We start from the raw sequence: 27111 nt of genomic DNA, 5'->3' as shown, positions 1-27111 counted from the left end.
AGGTACATTTTTTTAGTAAGTGGTATAATTTAATTCGCGATGGTACACCCGCCATTTTGACTCTCACTTTATAAGGCTTGTATATTGTAGACGCATTGCAATTTTAACATGAATTGAATGTTACTTATGAATAAAAATATTGCTCAATCGACAAACCTCAAGAACATCATTATCACAAGTCAGAAACAACGTTATCCAAATATTGAAAATTTTCCTTCCTAAACCACTTATTTTATTATAAGGCAAAATTGAGTAATTAACAAGTGGACAAATCGGTATATATCTAAATATTAGAAATGTTATATTAAAGATTGAAAATTTATCGATTGAAGTACATGGACAAAAGTTGTGAAACATTTTTATTGCTTTTAACATGAGAATTTGAAAAAGTGGTACGGAAACATTCAAGCAAGCATTGTTGTCCGTTTTAAGGCATTCTCATAACTTTTAATATAAACTAGCTAAATATGCCTACTAAAATATCCTTATAAACCTGTATCTAAAAAAATCCCTTACACTTTACATGTTACCATACTCCCACTTTGTGGTTACAATGCAAATATCAAATGCACAATACACATACATAAACCGGATCTAGCAATCTAATTGTATTTAAACACAACAAACAATTGCTTTACTACCTAAATATACCATTTACATTGGTTAGCTAATTTCGAGCCAAAATAGGGATTTTTTTTTATTATTTATTAACTATTAAATGTTTTAAAATAGCTATTTTCGTTTACATCATAAAAGCTTTGATAGAGTAAAAGTTGATGAGAGTTATTTAATACATAAATTTAGAACATAAAAAATCATAAAATTCCATAATTCACATGCAGTTGTGATGTCATTTTAATTTGTAAAGTAAAATTTAATTTGTAATAGGTTATAATACAATAAAAATATGTTAATATTGCTTTTTTTAAAAAATTGTAAATTATTAAGATAATTGCACAGAAATGTGATGACAAATTATAATTGCGGGGACAATGACATATAACATAGTTAGAGATACAACACTAGTGATGACCTTCCCTAATGAGATTACCTGATAAAACCTACATTAGGTGAAATAGCAATTTTTTTTTAAACATGTTGTAACTGGGTTGCCTAATCCTAGCCTGGTTAGCCTATGATTAGGCAATGCAGTAAAAAGATAGGCAACCCCACCTTAGAGTCATGTTTACATTACGTACTATCGATTGGTGACAAAATTTTCAGGATACTCGATGAGGAGTTTTTGCTGAAAAAATTGCCGACTTCAGAGATCAATTAAACATAGCCTTGCCAGGCTAGGATTAGGCAACCCGGTTACATGTTTAAAAAAATGTGCTCTTTCACGTAATGTAGGTTTCGTCAGGAAAACAAATGAGGGAAGGAAAAACGCTTTGTAGCCTAACACATTAGTTCGTTTTATGCAATAAAAGATAATTTATTTCATTAAGAATTGATTAAAAAGATATCTGGTAAAACGAATTAGGTACAGTACAATAGACTATGTCAAAAGTCAAAACTATTAACTATTGAGATTATTGGTGACCGACGTGACGAAGACAGTTTTCATCTTAATGAAGACTGAAAATTCATTCATAAAAGATCCGAAGACAAGATTTAAGAGAAGACTTTATTATATTAATATATAAGTGCAAAAGAACAATATGCAACGATTATTTTTAACTAAAATTAACACTATATTAAAGTGTCTATTATGTAAAAAAATACAAATATTTAATTTCCTTTCAATGGCAGTTTAGGTATGGGTGTATACAAATAGTTATTTCATTGTCTGTACTAAATTCGCTCATAGCATTTGTTAAATAATCTCTGTTCTCGTAATGCTCTAATACTACAAATCACAGATCTCTGTGTACCTTCTCCTAAAAATGTCTTTAAATTTTGTTACTTGAGTCGATTACTCAATAACATGATTATATTTTTAAACATTTGCACATAAACTTCTAACAATTCTATAATTGTGTATAGAACAGTAGAAATAATGTAAATACGATATTGTCTTGAAACATCATAACATTATTATGGTGAATTACTAAAATCTATTTTCCTTTTTAATCTTGTAAAACTGCGTACAACCATTACATATCGACCTAGTATTTTAGCGTTGTCACGGTCAACGAAATTAGAAAAGCAAATCAAAACACAATAAATTAAAAAAAAAATTCACACCTCAGCAATCACAGACGTAGGGGCGGACGTGGAACCGTCGTGTACAGACGAGACCACAGTTATAAACATCCAACAAATGCAAACATTACGCGAATTGACATTACATAGTCCATCCAGTGGTAGCGTCTCGAGCTGACCTTTCACGTTTAAAGTCATAATAAATAATAAACTTAACATACTGGAGAGCTATTTACAATCAAATGCAAAATTTTGCTAATATGCTTAAAATAGAATGTAACGAGGTGGCGGAGGCGCGGTGTTACGTTGATATCACGTCATGTTGACGCCGAGCGAGCGGCTCGCGTACTCGTACACCACGTACGATATGGACACGGCGGGGATCACCTTGATGAAGTTGGGCGTGATCCCGCGGTACAGTCCCACTAAACCCTCGCGCTGCACGATGTCGCGAAACACGCCACGCATCGTGCCCTCGGCTCCCTTTGCTGCTTTCTCTGAAATAAAACATTAAACTGTTTAATATTTCGTTTAAAATTAATAATAATAAGCCAGATTAATATCACATTACATTAATTGACTTGAATTGAATACATTATGTTAATTAATTAAATTATTGTCACTTTTTTGATTTTGTTTACTTTGTTATTGATTTATTATCTGTTTGTCCTAGTTGGATATACACCTCTGCCAAATACTCCCATTCTTCCCTTCTTTCTTTTCGTTAAACATTATCAAAAACTATTTGTTGGTGTCTCAGTAGAACAAGAAAAATTACCTTGTGCCTGCAATCTGGTCCGTACGAGAGCCAAGGGGTAGGAACAGACTTGTCCGAGGGTGCAGGAGGCGCTGCCGCAGGCTAAGAGCAGCAGCATGCCGGGCTGACCGTTATGTGCCTGGTACTTGCTTATATACTTCTTCTTAAGAGTCTCGTACACAGCCAGGTCGATGCCAGCATACGGTACGATACCCAATATATTTGGAATGTAACCTTTGTAGAAACACTTGAGACCCTCTCTGGCATAAATTTTTTTCGCTGCATCTAATATGCCGCTATACTGCCCAGTTTTTCTTAAAGCTAATCTTGTCTTTAGCACCTCTAATGGGTAGATCACAGTTTGACTGATTGCACCGGCTGTTGCGCCAGCGACGAATCGCTCGTGTATTGCTAGCGGGTGGTTCTTCTTCTCCCCCTTTATTAAACGTTTCACTTGCTCGTAAGCGGCGAACTTCAACGCAGATTCTGGAGCTATCTTGATCACGTTTATACCATTACCGCGCCATAAACCAGTAACACCACCTTCGCTTATCATTTTCGCTAAACATTTGGCCATATTTTCTCTGGTCGGATTCACCTGAAACATAAAAAAAAATCAAAGAATTTTTAAAAATAGTATTAGTCATCAGAAATTACAGAGATTGTTTATTAGGAATTAGACATGTATCGAGTACTCATTTTATTCAATTCCATTTTATTCAAATGTAATTTTTAAAAAAAGACAAGGAGAACGTTAGTTATGAATGTGGAAGGGTACACCGGTAGATGTAGAGCTAGAAAGAGATGGAGGTAAGTTAAGGAGGATGATGATGATGACATTGATAAAAAAGATAGCACTATACAACAAACATCATAATTAAAATAAAATGTTTTACCTGTAGGAATACTTTGAGTCTATCTAAAGGCGCCGTGCATGTCCTGCTAACAGCGCCGGCTATGCCTCCGGCCAGCAGGTGGCGCCACCACTTCCCGGTCTGCAGTTCGCTTTGTGTAAAGTCATCGGGAACATTCATGTCTTCACCGATGTCCAAATACTGGAATACAATTAAATACGCTTATTTAATATACCGTATATAGACAAATTATATTATTATTTTCACACAAAAAATACAGTGAACTAAGTTTATTAATGCACCATTCAGAACTAAAGTTATATCTAGCGTAGTATTTTTAGAAGACAATACAGGAAGAGAGCTTGTGTTTATTTTTGCAATAGACATATGTAGCGCTCAGTCGTTAATTAGATGCGGAAGTATAAAATCGCAAGATAACTTTAATAAAAGGCAATACCTAAATAAAGGAAGTTGCCTTTTCCGTTCTAGAAAGAAACACGAGGCAGATAAATGAAAGGAAAGCAAAGACGTCAATTCTTATATGTATTTTCTAGAATAAAATAATCTTCGCAATATTAGTTACTTGTACCGCGTCTACTTTGTTTTTATTCTTTGTCGAGACACGCTAACATTCTTCAAATGTTTATAAATACATTGATGTGTTGGAAGATATTTGTAGCCACAGAAGCGCAGCTTACTATCCAGTAAAGAACATCGGTAGTGCGCATTATAATGTAATACTGATACAATAAATCATATGTAATTGTTATTACATATTTCACTGGTAATATATAACAAAACATAAAATTATATTACGTTAATTTAGAAGTATATTAATAATCTTTATAACGTATGAAACATAAAAATTATATCTGGCCAATAACGCCGTGCTTCGATCAACGCAAGGAAAGTGTCCCACTAAACCACGTCACGTTTGCATAAATGGCAGATGTCGTTTATAGAGAGTGGGTTACGTTGGCAAAAATTCTCTACACTCATTATAAGTATGCGAAGTAAGTCATTAGAAAGTTACATTTGCATGAAGATACAGAATCAAAGAAAACGAGCAAACTGTCTCAATCATTGGAAAGGGAAGAATTAACTTTTCAAATTGCGTAGAATATTTTTTGTCTAATTAAAAAGGTTTTATTTAATATGATCATTCATCTTTATCATTATTTAAACAATAGATACCTCGACGTACATTTCTTGGTCGTTTGCGTTGCCTATAAAAATATTTTGTCTAGACGACGACAATAAAAGTAATTATAACGGTTGAGAATTTTCTCAATATTCATTACTGCATAAAGTATTATCATATCATACTAGCTATGAATTTTTACATTTTTTTGTTCCAATATGACTTGTTAATAAAAAATTAAATCGCATCAGTTCAAAGATAAGGTGTGTATCTTTACAGACTTGCTACTTTGATCCCGAGTTATACATCAAGGGCTTGTATTCACATTAGCCTTTATTGCTCTATAACTCGTGTTAAAAAAGCGTATGAAAGAATTATTTCTGTTTTCTTTATGAATGTAATGTTACTAATATAATTACGCAACTTTAGATGGATGGATGTTTGAGTTTGTAGCCTAAACTGCTGAACGTATCTCGATAAAAATTGACATAGATGTAGGGGATAGTCTGAAGAACATATAGGCCACTTACTTCTATTTTTTTTAATTTCTCGCGGACTTAGTCACGGTCGAAAGTTTAGTAAAATATAAATGGAAAAAATACTATAATTCCGCTGTGCATACTTGCGTGAGTAGAACGAGTAATCGTGAAGATATTAATGTCAAGGTCACAGTTTGGCCATAATTTGAAGGTATCTCTAATGCTTTGTCAACTATCGCAAGGTTAGTAAGTAATTTTACGTTACACTTAACCGTTAAATGCCTTAGTTAAATAAACGATCATAACGTTTTTTTAATTTATCATTTATTGCTTGACCTCAGACGTTTCTTCAAGTAAAAGGTGGGCCAATTGTTACGTTTTTCATTGACTAACAAAATGTATGCTTAGAATTTACTACGTACAAAACGTTCCAAGTTACGTTATGTAAAGAGGTCAATGTCAAGAACCTAATGATTAAATTGATATTATCTACTCTACAAATATTTCTATAGTAATGTATCAATGTGTCTTACGTTAAAAAAATGTTTGTATGATTTACATAGATTTATGTACATTTGTGGCCAAATCTATACCCGATGTGTATGTTCAGATGTTCTCTTTTTGTATTCTTTTCAATGTACATAAATAGCATTTATTTTCACATTTATCACATTATATAACTATGAGTAAGTATATCTTAGTAAGAATAGAATAAAAACGTATTTATAATGAGAGTAAAAAAAGTATAATTAACTAGTTCTCTAACGAGGATCCATTTGACTCATTGGTTAATGTGTCCTCGAAACGACCTTGCTCTCACAAATACCACAGAACTAGAGTGGACCTGCTACTTGTTTCGACCAGGTGAGTGGAGAGAACCGGTTATCCACTGGGTGGGTGTTAGGTGTCATCAGAAATGACATACCACTTGACTTTGTGAAAATTTCAAATCTCAAACTATTGCTTTTTCGTATTTATGCCTGTAATTATAATATGTAACTTGCTTTGGCAAATTACAAAAATATTAAATCTTAACTAAGACAAATAGGAAAGATGGTATTTTTGTTTTTTTTTAAACTACTAAGCCGATTTCAACAATTAAAAGCTATGTTATCACTGAGTACCATAGGCTGTATTTTTTACACTCCACGCGGACGAAGTTAGGAGCAACAGCTAGTTTAAAATATATAAAACAAGGTGCGACTTGCCTATTATTCACTCTATTTATTTATTTTTTTAATTTACATACGAGAAGAGAACGTCCGTCATAATATATGTATGTGTATTTGTTTAATAATGTTTTCTGTTAAACGATTAGTATTAATTTAATACAATTGTATTGCACGTCACAGGCAATTTGCATCTTTCTTCGTGATTCGCAGATGTTTGTCGGTTACGGTCATGAACGTTATTACGTAGCAGTAAGATCTATTTTCGGCATCGTTACAGCTGCAACTACAAGTATCGTATTAGTGTGACGTATGTATGACGCGTTGTACCATTTTTTGTCAGTAGTGACATATTTGTGACCTACATCCAAAATATACAAATGTCCGATATTATCGCAACTCTATATTACAAATCATAAAACGCAATAAATTATTTAGTTGACGATAATGGAAAACTTATAATATGGTGATTTCTGGAATATTAAAGCGTAATCAATGTCGTTGACGTTGTATATGATAACGATAAGTATAATAGAAAGTGGAATGTAGCAGTCAAATGGTTTATATTGTCAACAACGTGTTATCAAAGTGAACAGTGGAGTCGGACTTGGGTTTCCCTGGGCGAGACTTCAATTATGGCGGCGAATCTGACGCAACAGAGCTTGTGTCATCGTCACACCTCCCGGCGCGTGCGTGTACGCTTCACACGATAAGAAACATTTAAATCGCTAACTTCTTTCCGACCCAAAAGATGTGGTAAAGAACAATAATAGCGTTAGCGTTATAATATCCTTGAATGCTCATAGAGTTTTTTATGTTTTTGAAGCGCTTGAGCACCATCCTGAAGAAAGTGATAATGGCAGTCGAAAGATGATACGCGCTAGCTTCACTAAATAAGGTATTTCTGGAATTATATAATGTTGACTAACTCTCGCTAGTGCACCTACGATAAGAATCTGGGACAGTACGTTACCGTTTTAACCTGTTAAACCTAAAGATAAGCCATTAAACCAGTAAATGACACTCCTATATTTTTCGTTAACGGTTTATCTTTAAATTTAGGACATTGATTGTAAGGATGTGATACGAATTAATACAGAAAAAATGAACGCAAGTAATGACAAAACATAAACTGCTATGCATTCTTGGTTATGAATAGAATTAAAACAAAAAAAAAACAGCAATGCAAATAAACAATACGATATAAAAAATAAATGTCGTGTTTCTTAATCTAATTAGAGTATAGTGTTGGTTCTGCATCTTCTATTTACTTGTTTCAGCTAAAAACAAGAGAACGCAATTGCAAATCCAACGCCAATAAAATCTACAGCTTTTGACAAATATAATCGAATGAATGATTATTTCCAAACAAGAATTTTACTAACTAATTGCATTATTTTTTTCCCTTCACTTTACGACATAATTCAATGCACGCCAATCAATTCCAATTTATTATTCGCAGTGCAAAAGCGCAAAGGTTAAGTTGAAAAGATTGTGCCTTGTGAATTCTGTGCACGATATAATTTCTTTTAAAACTTTTCAAACTGAGTAAAAAGTACTGTTTTAGGTATTTTATCAAGTCAGGTAATTTTTATTTAAGCAGGCGTCAACGAGAAAAATCGTTTTTTATTATGTACAAGATGGAAAACGCTCATTTACTCTAGAGGCGCCATCACTTTAATGCATGCAAGCATGGTATTAAAGTATTTTTCTTTAATTTCCTTCGCGTATATTGTTACTTGCTACTCGTCTCCGAGCAGATGAAGTAAAATTTTAGCTAATTTCGATTCCCGAGTATTTATTTGCCATAGATTAGAAAGGAAAAGGATGAACTCACACCAATAACAATAGAATATACAGGACCAACACATTTTTAATAAAAAATGTTGGATACTACGGTTTCAATTCATTTGTAGACGTTCCATTGTTTAGACGTAGATAGCATCACTATTATTTCAAATCAAAAAATGTTTACTACAGGATAAAGAACGTCAACTAGTAATCTTATCGCAAATGAGGTCAACTGGAATGACTGCTAATTAACGTTTTATAAAATTTGATAATAATTTTGTTACATTAAAGAAAATGTTTTACTTATGTTTCGTTTGTATAAAGTAAAAAAAAATGAGTGTCAGAAGTGATATCGCAATCTTTATGGTAGCGCTCAGCTTATTCGAATAGATAAAATTTAAAATGCGACTAGATACGTAACGTGGTGACAAAATTATATGTACGCAAAGGACGGTTAGTTGTTGCAGGACAAAATCAATTTTGGTTTCCAGGAACTTGGCTAAATTCTTTCCCCATGAATAAAAAAATCTTTCCCCCTAGCAACAATGTGCCACATGGTTACATGCGCATTGTGTTCACACAAAGGGACCATAGCGGTTATACGGAAAGATAAACAATAGTCAATCACTTTGCTAGATTTGTGTTACACAATTTAATATTTAAAAATAGATAATAAACTGGTCTAATAGCAATGAATATTTTAAAAATGTTTCTGCACAAGGTCAAGAAATCACATGGTTATTATTAACAGAGTTGGCAACGAAAATGTAATAAATACCTTTAGAATCCAATCCCAGAAGGTATCGTAGAAATCCATATTCATGATTATAAAGAAATAAAACAACTGTAAGACGCGAAGCAATGGATCCGCCGCCGCCTAAGACGAACCCTACATTATAAATTGGCATCAACTGCAATTAGCCCGAAGCCATTGCTAACCCAAAATTAGATTACATTTACCTTTGCCAAACATCTCCGGAATATTATCAGGAAGTCCTCGATGACATCGCCGGTCCCTCCAGTAACGTCTTCCAACTCCAGTGACATTTTATTTTCTACAGCCGACGATTTCAAACAAGATAAATTAATAAATTAACTATAAATATAAAATCACAGATGGTTTTCTTCTTTGGAACTATATTATCAGATCGTGCATAATACTTTAACTTATTTGAGCGTGTATAGATAAACGTGCAACACGTCGCCCGATGCCGTAAAGCATTCTCACACTGACTAGTGACTAAGCCAGAACGTTTCGCGCTGAGCCAAAGTAGTGGTGGGGCATAGAACCGCACGCCGTTGGTTATATGTGGCGCTCAGCGGTCGACGCTATCCGCGAAACCGCGACACCAATGAACTGAACGACTGTAGTCGAATGAACGATTTAAAGACCGATTGTGTTTCGTGGATAACATGGTTGGCGAGTCGTTGATAACGACGAGTTCGAGCTCAGACAAAAGTACAAAGGGACTCGTCCGTGGACCACGATCTGCGAAGCAACGATTATAGTTACTTTACCTAGCAACTTTATTCGTCCTACTTTGTAAACGACGGTGAAAGCGTATCGCTAGAATTCTAGAAGATGAAACTTAGATTTTGCAACATTTTCGTATTTCGTTGCCACAACCGAAATCCTTTGCTCGTTTAGTATCTAATTCCTCTAAACTATTTTTATAATCGTTAAGGTGGATCTGTCTACACCTGTAGATTTAAAAACATTCATTATGGTAAAAATTATTACATTGATTGGTATACTTTGCATTTATTAAACTGTATCGACGCGAGATTACCTTTTTCCATCTGTTTGGAAACATTTACGGCATACGGAAGACCAAGACAATACAGACTCTGGTACTAAGAAACATAAAAAAACTGATGTTTTTCTTACGCATCGAGGCAACAAACACTTGCATAATCCGGTAATGTTTTTATTGTCAATCCGGAAAACTACCTCTTTATTATAATTAAAAACAGTTGTAACTGAAATCAAACATACAAACTATCTATTGATTACATCACTATATTATTGTGGATGTTTGATGAGGTGACGTTTTTATAGTACCACCATCGTATCACAGATCACGGAATGGCATAACCTTAATTTTTTTTACTAATTATGTTTTCAAAGGATTTTATATTGTCTAAATCGTTTTTACAGATCCTTAACTCTCAGTTTTACTAGTTTCAAAACAGTTATGAGTTTCCTCGAGCTTTGTCATATTTCGCTTCTGTACTGACGTTATCTTCTAACACGCCTAAAAATGGTCGAATTATTCGAACATAGTTCACGATCAGCGATTTTTTACTTTTGATTAAAATATATTTATGTACACACTGCATTAACTTTAACTGTGTCAAAAATAACGGTTCTCAATTCGCGCAATTTAAAAAAGCGTTGATGTATTAATACGATTATTCCATTAATGGATGATGTGGGTAGCCTACGTCCTAACACCTATAGACTGAAGATTATGCACTCTGTCCTTGTTTTTTATAGGATTTCTCAAATCACGCTTTTAGGCACATACTTCTTAATGTTAAAATGAGTGCAAATATTGTTAACTACGAACGACAAGCGACTAGAAAGAACACCTTGTCTGGCCACGAGCAACATGTTCAGAATTAAATAATTAGGTATTACGTAATTTACAAACGTGCTATACAAAATCCATTCGAGCACTAAACAGGTTGTGTTGGTTGCTATGGCGAAATATACATATGATAATGAACTAGTATTATGAAAATTAACATAAAATTGCAATTATTGATTCTGTACAATATTAGTACAGTGTCTGCAGAATCATAATATAATAAATAGTAATTCAGGTAGATAATATATGAACTTTACATTGGATCGGTATTCAACCTTTACAATGTTATAATTAAGGTATTTATAGCAAAGGATCTGATCACTATTTTTGAATGTATGTCTCGAAAGAACTAATAGGCAAAAGGTTATTTTAAAGATTATTGACCGAGACAAAAGTAATAATACAGCAAAGACCTTTAAATGTTAAATGTCGGACTGTCCTTTCTGAAGTTCCGACGTATTTGCGATATGATATCAACAAATAGATATACGTCTGCCAAATATATATTTGTATCGTTGAAGTACGAAAAATAGTAGGTCGTATTTTTCTAAACATATTATAAATGAATTGACAGAAAACTCGTATAATGACAGTAACAATAAATGCTTTGTACTGAAGATTGTTTTGTATTCAATATTGTATTATGGATTATTTAGTTTAGTTCAATGTTTCCATGAAACATTATTATATCGTTGCCTTTATTGTAGATATTAAAACAATCTTTCTCAGTCTTTTTTGATACAGTGAAAAGATTTTAAACATTCGATAATAAGGATTCTAGATACATTGCTATTACTCAAACTGTTTCCACGAGTATTATAGTGAATGTTGCACATTGCACGTGGTTTCATTTAAATGTTACGCAATAGCTAGTAGTGACGATTAAAATAGATTGCCTAGTTACTATAACATAAATGCAAAGCAAGTAAAAACGACACCTAACTGTGTTTTTCAAGTAATTGCTATTTCTTTAACAAACATATTGCATAATATCCTGTAGAAACTTTTATATGTAATATAAGGTTTCAAATGTTAATAATTTATCACATTGACCATAACAACATAATCGACAATTTAATTGATATCGCCTCAATGGAGTTTTACATTAACCAGTTACAGTAAATATTTTGGTAGCATACAAGATTGAATAACAAAGACGATTTTATTCTTGTTTCTAATATGTTTTTAATCGCATTTTTCTAGAGAAAAATTTAATTTGTAGCTTGATTTTTTCATATTTACGACTTAGTTATCTTTTGCTACACTTTCCAATTACAGTTATTAAAGTAAAAAAAAATGAGGATAAACTAAGAATATGTTAGACACAACATAACTCTTCCTAGCTTAGTGTTAAGGCATATTTTTCCATCATTATTCGATTCGGAGCAAGTCAATTGATATATTATCGCTGATGTCCCGCCGTATTTTGTGTAGTTTATAGACATAAGTACAATATACGTATAATCTTTTAAACATCGTTAGGCAATCGGCCAAATATTCTCAAATACTGGCTGATACCGGATCGTATGAAAACTGACTATCTTTCCGGACTAAAGATAAAAACAACACAAGTATACTAATTTTGATTCTTATTTTAATTTAACTACAAAGCATAGAGAATTTATTGTATTATCATTATCGCTTCCTAGTACAAAATCGAAGTCCGGTTTCGTAACTCATGGAAGTGATAGAGATTGTATTTAATATAGAAACTTATGATTCAATAACTTTTTTGTCCGTCTATCGTTTTCCATCGATTCAACATCTCACGTGATTTATGCAAAATGACATTGAACAATCGGAAGTTGTATCGTTCTTAATGAGGCATACGAACGCGTGATGACGCTTGATGCGGAATACGACTTTCGAAAGGCTTGCGTTTCTCAACTGCAGATTTACTTGACGTCCAGGCACAAAGTCCGAACCTAGTTAAATACATAATACTTATGACGAATTGCGATAACGTCGACCGTGGCATTGTATTTAATTTAGTATTCTTATGACCCTGTCTCCATGAAATAGGTATCCAAACCTGTGCAGAGAAGGACTTTGCTACCTCTTAGCGAATTATCAGTGGACTCAGAGTTAATAAGTGATTCCCAAAATTCTGTTTCTTCTGTTCCCAAATTGCTGTTACGTAACAAGGTTTGCTGTATTCATAAACATATGGTGTCTTATTCCGCCTGTGTCTATCTAACCTCTGGAAAACTAACACACTAACAATTAACATCGATTTCGACTCACAACACTGAGGCATACAATAGGTAACATTGCACCTCAATCATTAAGAATCATTTATCGCGTCTGATTGTAATCTAACCTAATCCTACAGACATATTAATATTTGCCAGTGAAATTAGTGCTTATGAAATCAGTAAACATCGCATATCAACAACTCAAGAGAATGGTCCAGACAAGACAACTTTGGAAGTCATTCTATCGATAAGGAACATATCATCATATAAATTATCACTACTTCATTCGCAATTCTTTACACACTTGTATTGTCTTCGATATTTTAGCTAAAAAGGTTTCCTGGTCCTTGACGGAGATGTCAGTTACATTTTCCGCATTTCCCTGTACGTGCGTGCTACTTAAATGCCCTTTTGAATTATTTGAAAAGCGCTTTATAATTAAATTATTTATTAAAAGTAATATGGGTACCTTGCAGTATAACCGCTGTTAACCACTGCCGAAATAACTGTACATTGATTTATTGTCACCCCTTATTTCTCTTTCAAATACAACAATAAAATATGTTTTGTACAGGTATTTCTGGAGTGAGAACCAAGTAGGTAACCATCCTTAAGACATTTGCTGAAGCTGAGATTTATTCAATACAATATTTTATAACTTATTAATTGTAAATATCAGTTACTAGCTGTTGCTAGCGACTTCGCCCGCGTGAAATTAAAGAAATAGTAGAAAATAGCTTATGCTACTCACTGATAACGTAGCTTAATGGTGTTATATTCAATACATAAAAATGTACAAAAACACGAATCTTTTCTCTTTATAATATTAGTATAGATAAGTGATATGTGATTGACAATGAATAGTAGGTTTTCCTCTAACATTTATGATTTTGCTAACATATTTTTGTTAGCATTTTATATTAGAGCAAGAACAATACGTTAGATAAACTCGTCTGAATGTTATGTAACAGATGATAAATTATCTACGTGGTACTTTCGCTAAATATACAAATAAATATTAGCAGTGTGTCTATAACTTTACATGGTTTATCACACGCGTGGGGATTCCTGAACAATCGTTTATTGTACTTGTAATTGACAGAGTAATACAATTGCAGCGTCATAATCACGTGAAATTCATATGTAATATGTTTCTTTTAAAAGTGATCTGATAATAAACTGCCAGTATTTATTAAACAACTATATTATTCAATATTTATTAGTGGCAATCGCTGGGGGAGCCCTACGTGCAGCAATGGATGACTTAAGGCTGGTAATGATGATTGTGCTCTTACACTAATGCGTTTGTTGATGTATCTCTGATAAATATATCTTACTAATCTTACTAATATTATAAAAGCGAAAGTTTAGATGGATGGATGGATAGATGTTTGTTAGCGTTTGTAGCCTAAACGGCTGAACGGATCTCTATGAAATTTGGCACAGGTTTAGAGCATAGTCTGGAAGAACACATAGGCTACTATTTATCCCGGGAATAGTTACGGTTCCCATGGGATTCATTAATTCAGTTTTTTAATGTTTACTCGACCATTCTGCAACGGTTCAACATATCTTATTGAAATTTGGCACAGATGTAAAACAAAGTCTGAAGTATACATGAGATAAGCTTCATCCACGAGGTGTCCGGTTCCCCAGGGATACGTAACTTTTTGTAATATATATAGTTCGTATGTTTCTAATACCACGCGGTAGAAGTCGCGGACAACAACTCGTTTAAAATAAAGTACAAATTGAACCGTGATACAGAATTCATTTTAAGAAAATAATGTAACCTAATTAAAGCACATAAATCGTACACATATCAGTTGTTTGCTGTAGAATTTTCTGTCTGGTCATAATAAATGATTTCCCGACTTTGTTTTAAGATTAAAGTATTTTCAAATGTTAAATTTTAGTTATTATTTGTATTAACACCGATATGTATATAAATTTTAACCTCTTTCACATATATTACAAGAAATAAGGAAAAAATATCAATTAGTAATTGGTAAGGAAAGTCCTAAAGGCAATTTTCCTTATAAGTCTCTAATTTACAGAAAGCATGGATGATATGTGTGAAAGATATGGTAGGTAAGGGATGTGGGTTATGTGGCAGCTGATAGGAGACGTACGGAAGAGTATATATGTACTTATTAGACCCTCCGTAGGAAAAAAGGCTGGCTGATGACTAAAGGCAACAGTTCTTATCAACTGGAATAGATGTAAAATATGAAAATGCACACAATGCTTGCTTGATCAGGGGAACGGTCGGTAAATAAGCCATGTTTTTGTTTCATACCTGCAATGTCATTCACTTTGAACTTCACATAGGACGATGAACTTGAAGACTTATCGATTCATATGTAAATGACGTTGTAAGTCAATAGGCAGAATTTACATAAATATTATCTTTACAAGAGGTTTAATTATGATTTGTAATTAATCCTCTTGTATATTGTAAAGTGTGTGTAAGAGACGGTAATTTCAAACAGAAGGAATTATAACTATACTAACATTATCAATCAGAAAATTATTATGTACAAAGAAATAATCAAGTTATTTTGTTTGTGTAACAACATACAATAGTTATATTGAAAAGCCATATCAAAACCCTTTTAACTTGTAGTGATTGGTTTTCAATGTGTATGTATGTTGGTTGACACGAGTAAACACAGTCAGATTCATTCAATCAACCAATCTTTTAACATTGAATCCTTTGATAACAGAGATTGGAAAACTGCCGATTTCAATCACTCAGAGCAACCATATGAATAGAAATCGTTTAAGTTAAAGGAATCTTTCAATTTATTTGATTATATAAGATGTCTTTTAATAGAGAAAATACTAGTTTTAGTCCAAAATCACAATTTTTTCACAATAATTCTACGTCATAAGATCCCTTGACATTTGATCACACACGTTTTAAGGCACTAATAAGGCAAAAATGTTTAGTTTACGTACAAAAGATGCAGATAATATTAGGCGACTAAATGCAAATTATGACAGCTTTAAATGTTCATTATCACTAAGATACTTTTGTACCAAGGATAGATATCAAATGTGTTGAGAATCGTTTAAGTCGTGAGTGATATCGAAACGAACTGGATTAAAGTGAAGGTAAGAGATTGGTTGTTGAACAAGAAGGCAATGACGTAAAGCGACCGTGCACTTGATGGTATAGTAATACACTACCCTTTAATATATTAAACTTCGGTAGTGACGCAAAGAGAACAATCAATATTGTTTCACGTAAAATATTCATCAGACACATTTGTGAACACTGTTTATTCAACTACAGGCGTGTCGAGAACATGCATATCTACATTTCAATTATTTTTTTCAATTCAGCATGTTTAATGTTTTCTCCATACATATGTCTTCTGTTGTACGTAAATAATGGATTAAAAACTTATTAAAATAGTATAAATTAGATTCCAGTTGTATTGGATTTTTCGTATAGTAAAATAGTAAGCGTCATACAACTTAATAGTCGCACATTGGTCAAATTCACAATCAAGAATTTTAATCTTGATAAAAATGGCTTTATGCATTTTTATATTAACTTTAACTATGTCAACTTTGACGTCCCTCCATTCATAAAAAATCCTTAAAAAAGGGTACAACGTTCTCCATAAGTTATTAGTAGTTATTCACAGTATAATATCTGTTGCGTAGTCATCGTCGATCGTTGGTGACGTTTGTAGAGATTACTAACATACGTAGGGCCAACGCCCACAACCGCACCCACTGTGGTGATTGATGACCCAATTGAACATCACAACGCGCCTACAGACCAGGGCTACCTTTTTCTCCAGGATTATAAAGGAATTACCTATTTATAAAAGGATCACAATATGATTTGGCTAGATCCTGGAGTAAAGGATAAATATAACATACAAAACATGTAAGGTCATATCGTAATGTTTTTTTTTAATAACACAAAAAGGACTTTGAACCTACTCCCAGAAGCAATACGTCTCAATGTCGACTAGTCTAGTGTGAGAACAATTCTTTGCGTATTTATCGATGATTTTGCTCATCGTTATTCATATAGGCTCATCAATTCCACCTGTAGTCTATTAGGAAAATAATGGAAAAAGTCGTAAAACCACGTACCCAAATTACAACGCGACCTTCGCAGCACAAATTGCTGAACGTATAATTACATAACACGGCGGTAATAACCCAAGTATAAAAAGTATTTTAAGAATACAGTCGCTACACGTCTAGCAAAAGTAATACTGGAAGATATTAGGAGTGAAAATAATATAGGTAATGAAAAATTCATGACAACACCATAATCGAGTACAATTGAGTTTTAGAAGAGATAACGTTCACGAACAATATGTCTATGAATATGTTCACATCTCCCAAACACACTAAACAGAATGCGGACCGTTTAAGAAATAGATTTCTTGGTCTATTGTTGCAAGATTTTTAGGAATTGTGGCTTATTTTTAGCCGTGTGTGGAAAATGAAGATGATTATCAGTTTAGCTTATTCAACACGTTATTTGACTTAGCATTGTGACTCAAGAATACATAAGAAACAAACAGAATAAAGTGATTTCGTATTTTATTTCAAGATAAAAAAGCAATTCATCTTCTACCACGAAATAGTTCTATCGTGTTAGGTAACTTGAATTATCTTTGCATATGTAAAAAAAAAAACAATATTACGTTTATCATTTTATTTTAGTGATAACATTTGAATAGTGGCCCTATCTAAACCTCTTTAATATAAACAGCTACGCGTATATACCAAATCTTGGCAGAAGTTTCTAGAAGTTTTTGGTCAACATTAGGTTTTAATTACAAAGTAAGTAAATTAAATATTATTTCATTTATTTGCGTAGTATACGTGTTACAAAGAAATAAGAAAATGCCGAGATAACTAGATAAATCCATCAAGAAAACATCGTGTAGTTCCGTATTCGTTTTTTGAGTTAATTTTTTAAATGTTTTTTGTTTTACTTGTAATCAACCTTTTGTTAGAGTGCTAGTTTTTTTAAAATCCACAAGAACTTGATCTTGAGTAATTTACAGTTGTTTTTCATGAATCTGAACGTAGCTGTTATATAAAAATAACGACACGATAGCCCCATCACATAAAAGATGTAAGTAAAAGATAAATAAAAGATATTTGTACTAGAATTTACAATCAAATACTCATAGGTACATCACGGATGGATCCCTGTTTGTAAGTAGAACATCATACTTGCGTTTCTACGAGACTTGGCAAGTACGTAAGTAGTCAAGGGACATAACACCAATATCCATATTAAACTAAAAAACAATGACAACCCTACAAAAAAGTCTGGTTTGCTAAACCGTCACGAGGACATTCTATTGAGTGCCGTCAATCCTAATATCCTGGATGAGCAGCGTGTGGATTGCAATTGAACAAAACATCCATTATCCCGAGACGAGTCGCATTTGTTTACGCTAACAAGGCGCAGTATAATCCAGTAATTTCTAGAAAATTGCAACAAACAACTCATTGAATATTCATCGAATTGCCTATTTCAATGGATATATTAAAATGAATTAAACATCTCAATAATAAATAATTTGCGAAGTATCAGTAATAATCATTCCTGGACGAAAAATATTTGATTATGCATTTAGCAGCTAATTGGCTAACATAATTCGTAATAACATTTTCTGTCCATTGGTAGTAAAACATTCGCGTCTAAAACAATTTACAACTCGTTAAGCAATTATTAAATTACCTTTATAAGGATGTATCATACGTTAATCAAGGTAAATCGTTTACTTTTCTCTTACTATCTCTATTCATGCAAAAACTATGATCGTTTAAACAAATAATGACTAAGTGCTCGGGGTCAGAAAGATCATACAATACACAGCCCTTGTTGCCTTGTGTATTTAATAAATTATTATTAAAAATGTTATAATTGTAGGCTTCTACAACCAATACAAATCCAGAAAAACATGTTGTCATGCCTTTCATTCTAATTTTAAAAGAAACCTTTCAGACATCGAGCATAGTAAATACCGATTAAACAGTACTTACCGTGGAATGTCTCCAGAAATGTATGAGAGCATGAATATCGGTCGCGGGCGCAAGCAACAGGTAATCACGCCACTCATCATAGCTAATGTTCAGGCTGCCGTCCTGGTCCATCCTGCACAAAAAACAACGTATTAAAATCATCAAGTGAAGTGACGTAAAATTCTACAACTATGTGATGCAAACTCAGAAATTTTTCCAACAGACCTAATTTAAAAACATCTATAATATAAATTTAACATTATATGGTCTGTGTGCCTACCTTAAAATTAACTAACAACACAAAAATTCGCTCCAATAACGATAAAACAGGTGTTTATTGATCAGAATGGAATCGACAAGTGAACATCCTTCAGGCAGAATAACTAACTATCCTCAGAACTCATAATAAGTCATAATGTAATTTCTTCAATTTATGGTAAATATGTGTATGTTAAAACTTTGAGTATTCCAGACCATTCATTCAAAATTAATACTGGCTCGCAATGTCTTCGATACACTGCGTACATCTGCGTTGGACCGACCAATAAAGACTTAAATTCGTAACTAACTCCGAGCCTCTATAAAGTTTGAATCTTGTAATATCCAATGAACTTGATCTTTTATTTTTTCAGTGTCGTACTGCCGTATTATGATTATATGTCCTTGTACTGTCAATCATTTTATATTTTGAGACTAATATATTTCACTATCCGACGTCTTAAAACTCGATCCGTCATTCCATGTCGACAAACGAATGACAAATTCGTTAGATATACGAAATATGCAAAGAATTAAATTGTTAACCAATAAAGTGGGTGCCCCAAAGTTTTACAAAAATTATATCTAATATAAATAAAATGAAATTCCGATAAAACGATGTATTTCCAAGCAAGTGGTATACTTTTTAGTTAATTTTAATTATTAATTCTATTAGCTTTTTCTAATTCTTCTAGATTTCGAAAAAAAAACTATCTTACGATAAGATTACAACATTCCTAGAGTTTTCGTTTGATATGTCTTTATTTTATTTAATACTAGCGTTCGCCCGCGACTCCGTCCGCGCGGAGTTCTAAAAGACAAAAGTTAGTAGCGTTTGTGTGTTCTTCCAAATTATCCTTTAAGTCTATGCCAAAATTCATCGAGATCCGTTCAGCCGTTTAGACTACAAACTTTAACAAACATCCATCCATCCATCCATCTAAACTTTCGCATTTGTAATAGTAGTAAGAAGTAAGACTAGCTTTCGCCTATGACCCCATCCGCGTCGAAATAAAAAAAGCCAGTAACCTACATGTTCTTCCAGGCTATCCTCTGTATTTATGCCAAATTTCATAGAGATCTGTTCAGCAGTTGAGGCTACAAACTCTAACAAACATCAGTCTAAACTTACGCATTTATAATATTTATACGTATTATGATATAATATCGATTCATAGACATTTGAAAAAAATAATATGTTTTGTCCTAAACTACGAAAAAATTAACATTAGTAAAAGTTTAGTTAAGTAGACACCATTCAGCATCTACCACTGTGAATAATAACTTTAACTGATATTACCTACATGCGTTTCCAATAAAAATGAATTAGGAAAAACGAACAAACAGTCACAAATATATGATATAACAAAAATAGTAAGAAACAAACATATCGAGAATCTCCTTCCTTTTGAAGACAGTGAAAATACTTAGGTAACTAACCTAATTTAACCCTGTTCCCAATAACCATTGTAAGGCAGCACATCAACATATTAACTTCTAGTTATGATGCTTGTCTATTGCCCATTACTAATATAAAACACACATGTCATTTGTTAAGAAATTAAGTACTCAATACTAGAGTAATTCAATAAACTTGTATTCCAAAATGAAGCAGAGAAAAAGACAAATGCATTTGCTTGAACTTCCTTAATCATACATATCATGGTAATAAAATTAATAATAAATAATCCACAATGTCTACTAATCTTATGGATTCCATGTGAAAAGACCATATAAATATATGTCTTTTCTCTTCATGCCCTTATAACTATGTTAACATGTGTGCATTTATCATTTCCTCAAAGTCAGGGATTCCAAACACAACGAACTTATCAATATATAGTCATCTCACTCATAGCCTTTGAAAAAACAGAGAAAACATTATTTATGTTGTTGGAGTAAAAAACTACAAAGGACAACACACTGGGCTATACATAGATTTTAGGTGTATAAAAATATATAAAGCATTTTACATTGCATCAAATATATTATTAACATTTTCTCAAGAAAAAACTACATTAACATTGTCAACAATTTTACAAGTTCCTAGTTAAAAAATAATTCTCATCCGTATTCAAGGTTTTCCCAATAATTATCTAGTTCATTAGATTCATTGAATAATTCATATTAACTAACTGCACACATACAAATGCTGCACAGATACAAATACATACAAATAAATAAAAATATTTGAATCAGACCATCGGTGTTATAAATAACATTTCTACGAAAATCGCAATATAACTATGACTTGTTCTTATATACGTTGAAAAATAAAAACAATGTCAAGAATCCCAATAATATAATTGATATAAAATATTTATAAGTGAGCAAAAGTTCCATTAAACAAATTTTTTTAATGTTTTAGAACACACCTCTCGAAGCCTCAAAACATACTACCAAAGTTTAAGTCTATATTTTATTTTAATATTATACTTTTACTTTACATTTAACTATAGATATGCTTTCTATTATAATCAAAGAAAAGATACTTATAAATCATCCCATGGTGGGTTATATTATTTTTTGTAGTAAATTTGATCTACTATAAAGACAAGCAACATGCTGTATGCCTTATAATAAATGTTACCAAGCAATTCAATAGCCATTGATAATTTTTTTCAATAGTTGGCACATTAGACACAATAATTACCTCTTTAAGAGATTTGTTGCCTCATTTCTTCCAATTGCTATACCCAGATCCGCAAACGCCGATATAAGTTCCTCCAGATCAACTTTTCCTGAAAAAGATACATTTTTATGAGATTACTAACAAAACTATGTATTTTCAAAATATCACTTATGACTATCATGCATCATGACCTTGGCTCGCAAGAAAAGATAATATATTCCATATTCTGAATTCCGAGAAAATAATGAATACAAAGTGAGCATTAAATTTATTATCATCATTAGTAAATTGGCCATTATTTCGCAATGTAAATGTAACAACATTAATTTGTATTGCCTTATAGTAAGTATTTAGAGAAATTAATAATTTGTTTACATGAAACTACTTATTACTTTTGTAAAAAGTTCATTAAATATAACATCTGGTATGAAAAAGTGAGAGAGAAATGGTCAATAGTATATGAAAGGGTCATGTAAAAGGGAGCAAAAGCATCTCTAACATCTGTAAGAGTAGCACAGCACCCATTAATTAGGCACATTTGGAGACAAGTATGCTTATTTCCAACTGATCAAATGCCAGTAACATGCTTGATTTTTTATTTCGTACAGAAGAGAACACTTGTCCCGCAACAAGCCAAACAAAAATGTGGCAATTAACTAGTCTTATATAGGAAAAAGGGCATGAGGATGATGAATATTAATGGCTCACCATCTTTATTTTTATCGAGATGTGAGAACTGCAGCCTAAGATTCTTCTCATGTTCACGCACATAATGTATGAACTCGGAGAGTGTAACATCGCCTGCTTCCTTCCATCCTGACTTGGCTATAAATTTCTGCAAAAAACAACTTATTCTTAAAATTAAGTGTAAAACATGTAATAAAATAAGTGTAAACAGTACAATCATATGTATAAACCATCATAAGACCAGTCGTATTGTATGGATCTGAATGTTGAGCCACCAAAGTAGCGGATGAAAATTGATTGCATGTGGCTGAGATGCATATGTTAAGTTGGATGTGTGGTGTGACAAAAAAGGATAAAGATAAGAGTGTGTATGTTAGAGGAATTTTGAAAGTAGCGCCAGTAGTGGAGAAATTGAGAAGCAAAAGGTAAGCATGGTATGAACATCTTATATGACGAGATGATGGGGACATAAACCAGAAAGTGTTAAGAATTAAAGTGGATGGCTATAAAGGAAAAGGATGACCGAAGAAAGTATGGATGGATTATGTCAAAGAGGATATGCTTAAAAGGGGAGTGGATTCAGATATGACGGCTGATAGAAATGTATGGAAGAGCAGGACATACTGTGCGCACCCTCTGTAAGCGATGAAGGCTAGTTGATGATGTATAAACAGTACAAATAACATGGACTAATTGTGGTACACAAAAGAGTTGATTATAAAACTAAACTGAAGTTTATTGAATTTCAGCAATTACATTAATTTCATTTATCTTTTTGGAAGACCCCAAGAAACTGTCATCATCAAGCAAACATTAGGCCAAACACAATAAGGGAAAATGGTAATAAACAGGGATATTTGCCTTGTTTTTTCTTTGCAATGGTGACAATTCATTTAATGCAAACAGAGCCCAAGTATCCATCGCTAGGCATTCTTAAAGTTCATACTAGTACAGATTTTTTGTTTAAACATGTATGCCTTTATTAGGTTAAGTGTAAGTAATGAAATGAAAACCTCTACACACTTTACTATTTTAGGCATCAGTTTCACATGTCTTTTAAATTCCTAATTTATATTATTGGTAAAAAAAAATACCTTATAAATTTGTTAAACCTGTCTTCATTAGCCAAAGCCAAGTACAAAATATTTTATATTTGCAAAATTATTGTATGTCACTTTAATTTAATCACATACATTGTCTACCATGAGGAACTGCTATTTGCAAAATTCTCCAGTAGAAATTAAAGTCCACACAACAGAAAAAAGATTTATATAACCAATGAAGATTTACATAATCTTAGGAAATGTTAATCTGAAAGATTTGGCATTACAATGACAGGGGTATATTTTTATCATGTAAAGCATGAAATACTATTCAGCCAGAGAGAAAAGAAATTACTCTTTTGAAATTATGTGAAAACCATATTAAAGAGCAGGAGAGAATAAAACGAGTATTAGATATTTTGTTTTAAGATTGTTATTGATTAAAAATTGTATCACGAATGCATTTTATCTAATAAACATTTATCACGTGTCTAAGATAAAACTTGAAAACTTCGTTTATTTTAATATCGTAACTCGAAAAAAATGTAAAACACAGTTTTTGAACAATACAATAAGTTAAATTAACTTGCTTACGTAATTAACTAAAAATTAATAAAGTTAACTTTAAAAAGGAATTACAAAGTTTTAAGTTTGTGTGACTTTTGTATTTCGTAAAAATCTACTTTGAATAATGATAATTAATTAATACTATGAAATTGCAGTTTAAATGAATCATACAATTTGTAGTCACTTCCCAAAGAATGGAAAGGCCAACTCACCGTTAGTTTTATTACATCGTAAGAAAATTCAAAGTTCTAACCTCTGCATAGCTTCGATTGATGTGTGGTGCAAGTTCCTTTAGGGCGACAGACAAATCGTGGATATCAATTTTACCATTTCCATCGTTGTCTAATTTAGAAAATAATTTTTCTAATCTTTCTTCGTCTTCTTTTGGCAATTCTTCCAGCTCCAACGGCGGATGACACTGCACCATGGTGTCGGTAGTGAGCATAAACGCTATTTGTTAAGCACCAGGATAATTTAGTTGTATACGAATTCGCCCAGGCATACATCACTTTTAAATTAATAAGATTATGTGACAAGAATCATTTTCGAACAATTTACACTCGACTCTCATACAAGTCGGAATTTGACAGGTACTTGCTTGCTCCTCGCTAGCTGGCGCAATACAAAACTATGTGTGAGTGCGTGAGCTCACCAACTGAAGTCACACAGTGACATTTTCTTTACAGAATACGGCACTGCGCTGCATTTTCTAGGCCATTTGCTTGCCAACACCATCTGTCGCCAAAAAAACTAAACATTAATAAGGACAGTATACACACTATACATTTTTAGAAATATATTTAATCAACTAATAACAATAATATTTTCATTTCAAAGTAAGTTTAGTTACCCACTTTTAGGGTCATATAATATTGTATTGTATTGAAGTAAAGTGATTTACTTCCGTAACGGTAAAAAAAATATTGCCGAATAGTTTTCTAAGCAAGTTTTGGACATTAACAACTTTTTACTTTATGAGATAGATGGAGCTACTAAACTACTAACGTTGGTTATGTTTTAACAAATAAATAATTAAAGATAAATGTGTCCATAGCGCAACTACATTTACTAATTACTTTAAATAAGATATGTATAGAAAGAACAGCATATTATTACTGTGGCTATGTCCACTTGGTAATTTATTACTGTAATAGTCATAGCAACCGATGACAAAGAAATATAGTTTAGGAAGGTAAAAAATGTAGAAAGTGACAACATGAATATATTAATACATTTTTTTAATACTTTTTGCACAAATGTTACAACAAGTTTACTAAAACTAAGCTCCTAAAATTTGCGCCAGGGCGGCCTTATTTCTATGATATTACAAATTTTGGGGTATGCCTTAATCAAATTTAAATAATTGTTGTTACACTACGTTTATTTTAATTATAGAAGTACAGAGTATTTTACACAAATACAAATTCATCGGTACTAGTAATTTCTCATAGAGGAGGGAATCCAAAACAGTTTTTTTAACCGCGACATTGCGCATTATTATCTAGGCCATCTGACTTCCAACGCCATCTATTGTGCAAAAAAACTGTTGGCAGTTGTGTGTAATATTTTTTGTACCTACCGAATTTATGCGTCTAGTCTGGAATGTTACGTCCAAAATTAATTTAGGTGCTTACATAATGTCTGAGTATGATCAAAACATTTGAATATCCGAGGTAAAGCTGATGTAGCTTGAAAAATACCATAAATTTTGTGTAGGAATAAGATAATAATAAAATAAGGCATTCCTTATTAGGTAACCAGCTCTTCTTATGGATACACCTATAGAGTCACTCTTTATTAGTTACATATTATCTAACTAATGTTATAGATGCGAAAGTTGGAAGATGGATGGATGGATGTTTGTTAGAGTTTGTAGCCTGCTAAACGGATCTCGATGAAATTTGGCACAAATATCGAGGATAGTCTAGAAGATCAATAAGGCAACTTGCTTTTTTTAAATTTACTTAGACGAAGTCGCGGGCGAAAGCTAGTTCTTTATAATTTGTATGTCTCGTGGTGTAATATCTAAAACATACTGTACGTCGAGTATAAAGAAGTTAGTAGTAGTAAAATAGACTTAAAATAAATCCGAACAAAAATAAAGAAGCCATAAGAAGGATATTGAACTACGATATTGTGGTCCAATGTCAATGTATTGTATCTAAGTACACATCATGATGCATGCAATTTTATTGTTGTCTATACTAATATTATAAAGAGGAAAGATTTTTATTTTTGTATGTAATGAAATAGCTCAAAAACTAATGGACTCATTTCACAAATTCTATTGCCATTAAAAAACTACGTTATCAGTGAGTAACATAGGCTATTTTTTTTTTACTTTTTTAATTTCACGGCGACGAAGTCGAGAGGAAACAGCTAGTAGATGTATAAAGATGTACCAATATTATAAACTTATAGGTAATCTTTCAGAGGTTTGACTAAATACTCTAGAGAAATAAGAAAGGAGATAGATGTCCTACAATCGCGCCAAAATTTATTTTTTAATGGTGTATACCAAATCTCTCAACTTGACTCATTTGTTTTTGAGTATGATATTAAGAATTATTGATTTTTATCAATAAACTAAAAGTACTCACGTGATTCTTTTATAATTTCAGTACTTACCCTGAATTCATTATTAAAAGTTATAATAAAGGAAGGCATAGGCTAAATCGCAAATATTTATGTCACTTTCATTTTTGGCGATTTCAATGACTCGTGCATTACGAAAATTTTACAATATAGGGTATATATAGTATGATATAAAATAATTTAAAACATGTT

At 32.4% G+C, this 27111-nt stretch overlaps 1 protein-coding gene and 1 long non-coding RNA gene across 2 annotated transcripts in view; one reads left to right on the top strand and one right to left on the bottom strand.

The window, feature by feature from the left end:
• Positions 1-2028, top strand: part of LOC106099344 — a 4803-nt gene extending 2775 nt beyond the window's left edge. The window contains exon 2 of the long non-coding RNA XR_001225374.1: positions 76-2028. This is a non-coding gene — a long non-coding RNA (uncharacterized LOC106099344). The remainder of the gene's footprint in view (positions 1-75) is intronic.
• LOC106099332 (calcium-binding mitochondrial carrier protein SCaMC-2) lies at positions 931-27111 on the bottom strand. The gene is made up of 8 exons (XM_013277858.1): positions 26953-27111; positions 24578-25059; positions 22736-22862; positions 22049-22136; positions 19159-19270; positions 3799-3957; positions 2924-3500; positions 931-2642 (listed from the first exon to the last, which is right to left on the bottom strand). The coding sequence occupies exons 2-8, from the start codon at positions 24767-24769 to the stop codon at positions 2458-2460; spliced, it is 1440 nt and encodes a 479-aa protein (XP_013133312.1). The 5' UTR covers positions 24770-25059; positions 26953-27111; the 3' UTR covers positions 931-2457.

The sequence above is a fragment of the Papilio polytes genome, unplaced genomic scaffold, assembly GCF_000836215.1.
Source record: "Papilio polytes unplaced genomic scaffold, Ppol_1.0 DF824381.1, whole genome shotgun sequence".
Classification (NCBI taxonomy): Eukaryota; Metazoa; Arthropoda; class Insecta; order Lepidoptera; family Papilionidae; genus Papilio; species Papilio polytes.
The sequence above is the reverse complement of the archived record's forward strand: the minus strand, read 5'-3'. Positions and strand labels throughout refer to the sequence as shown.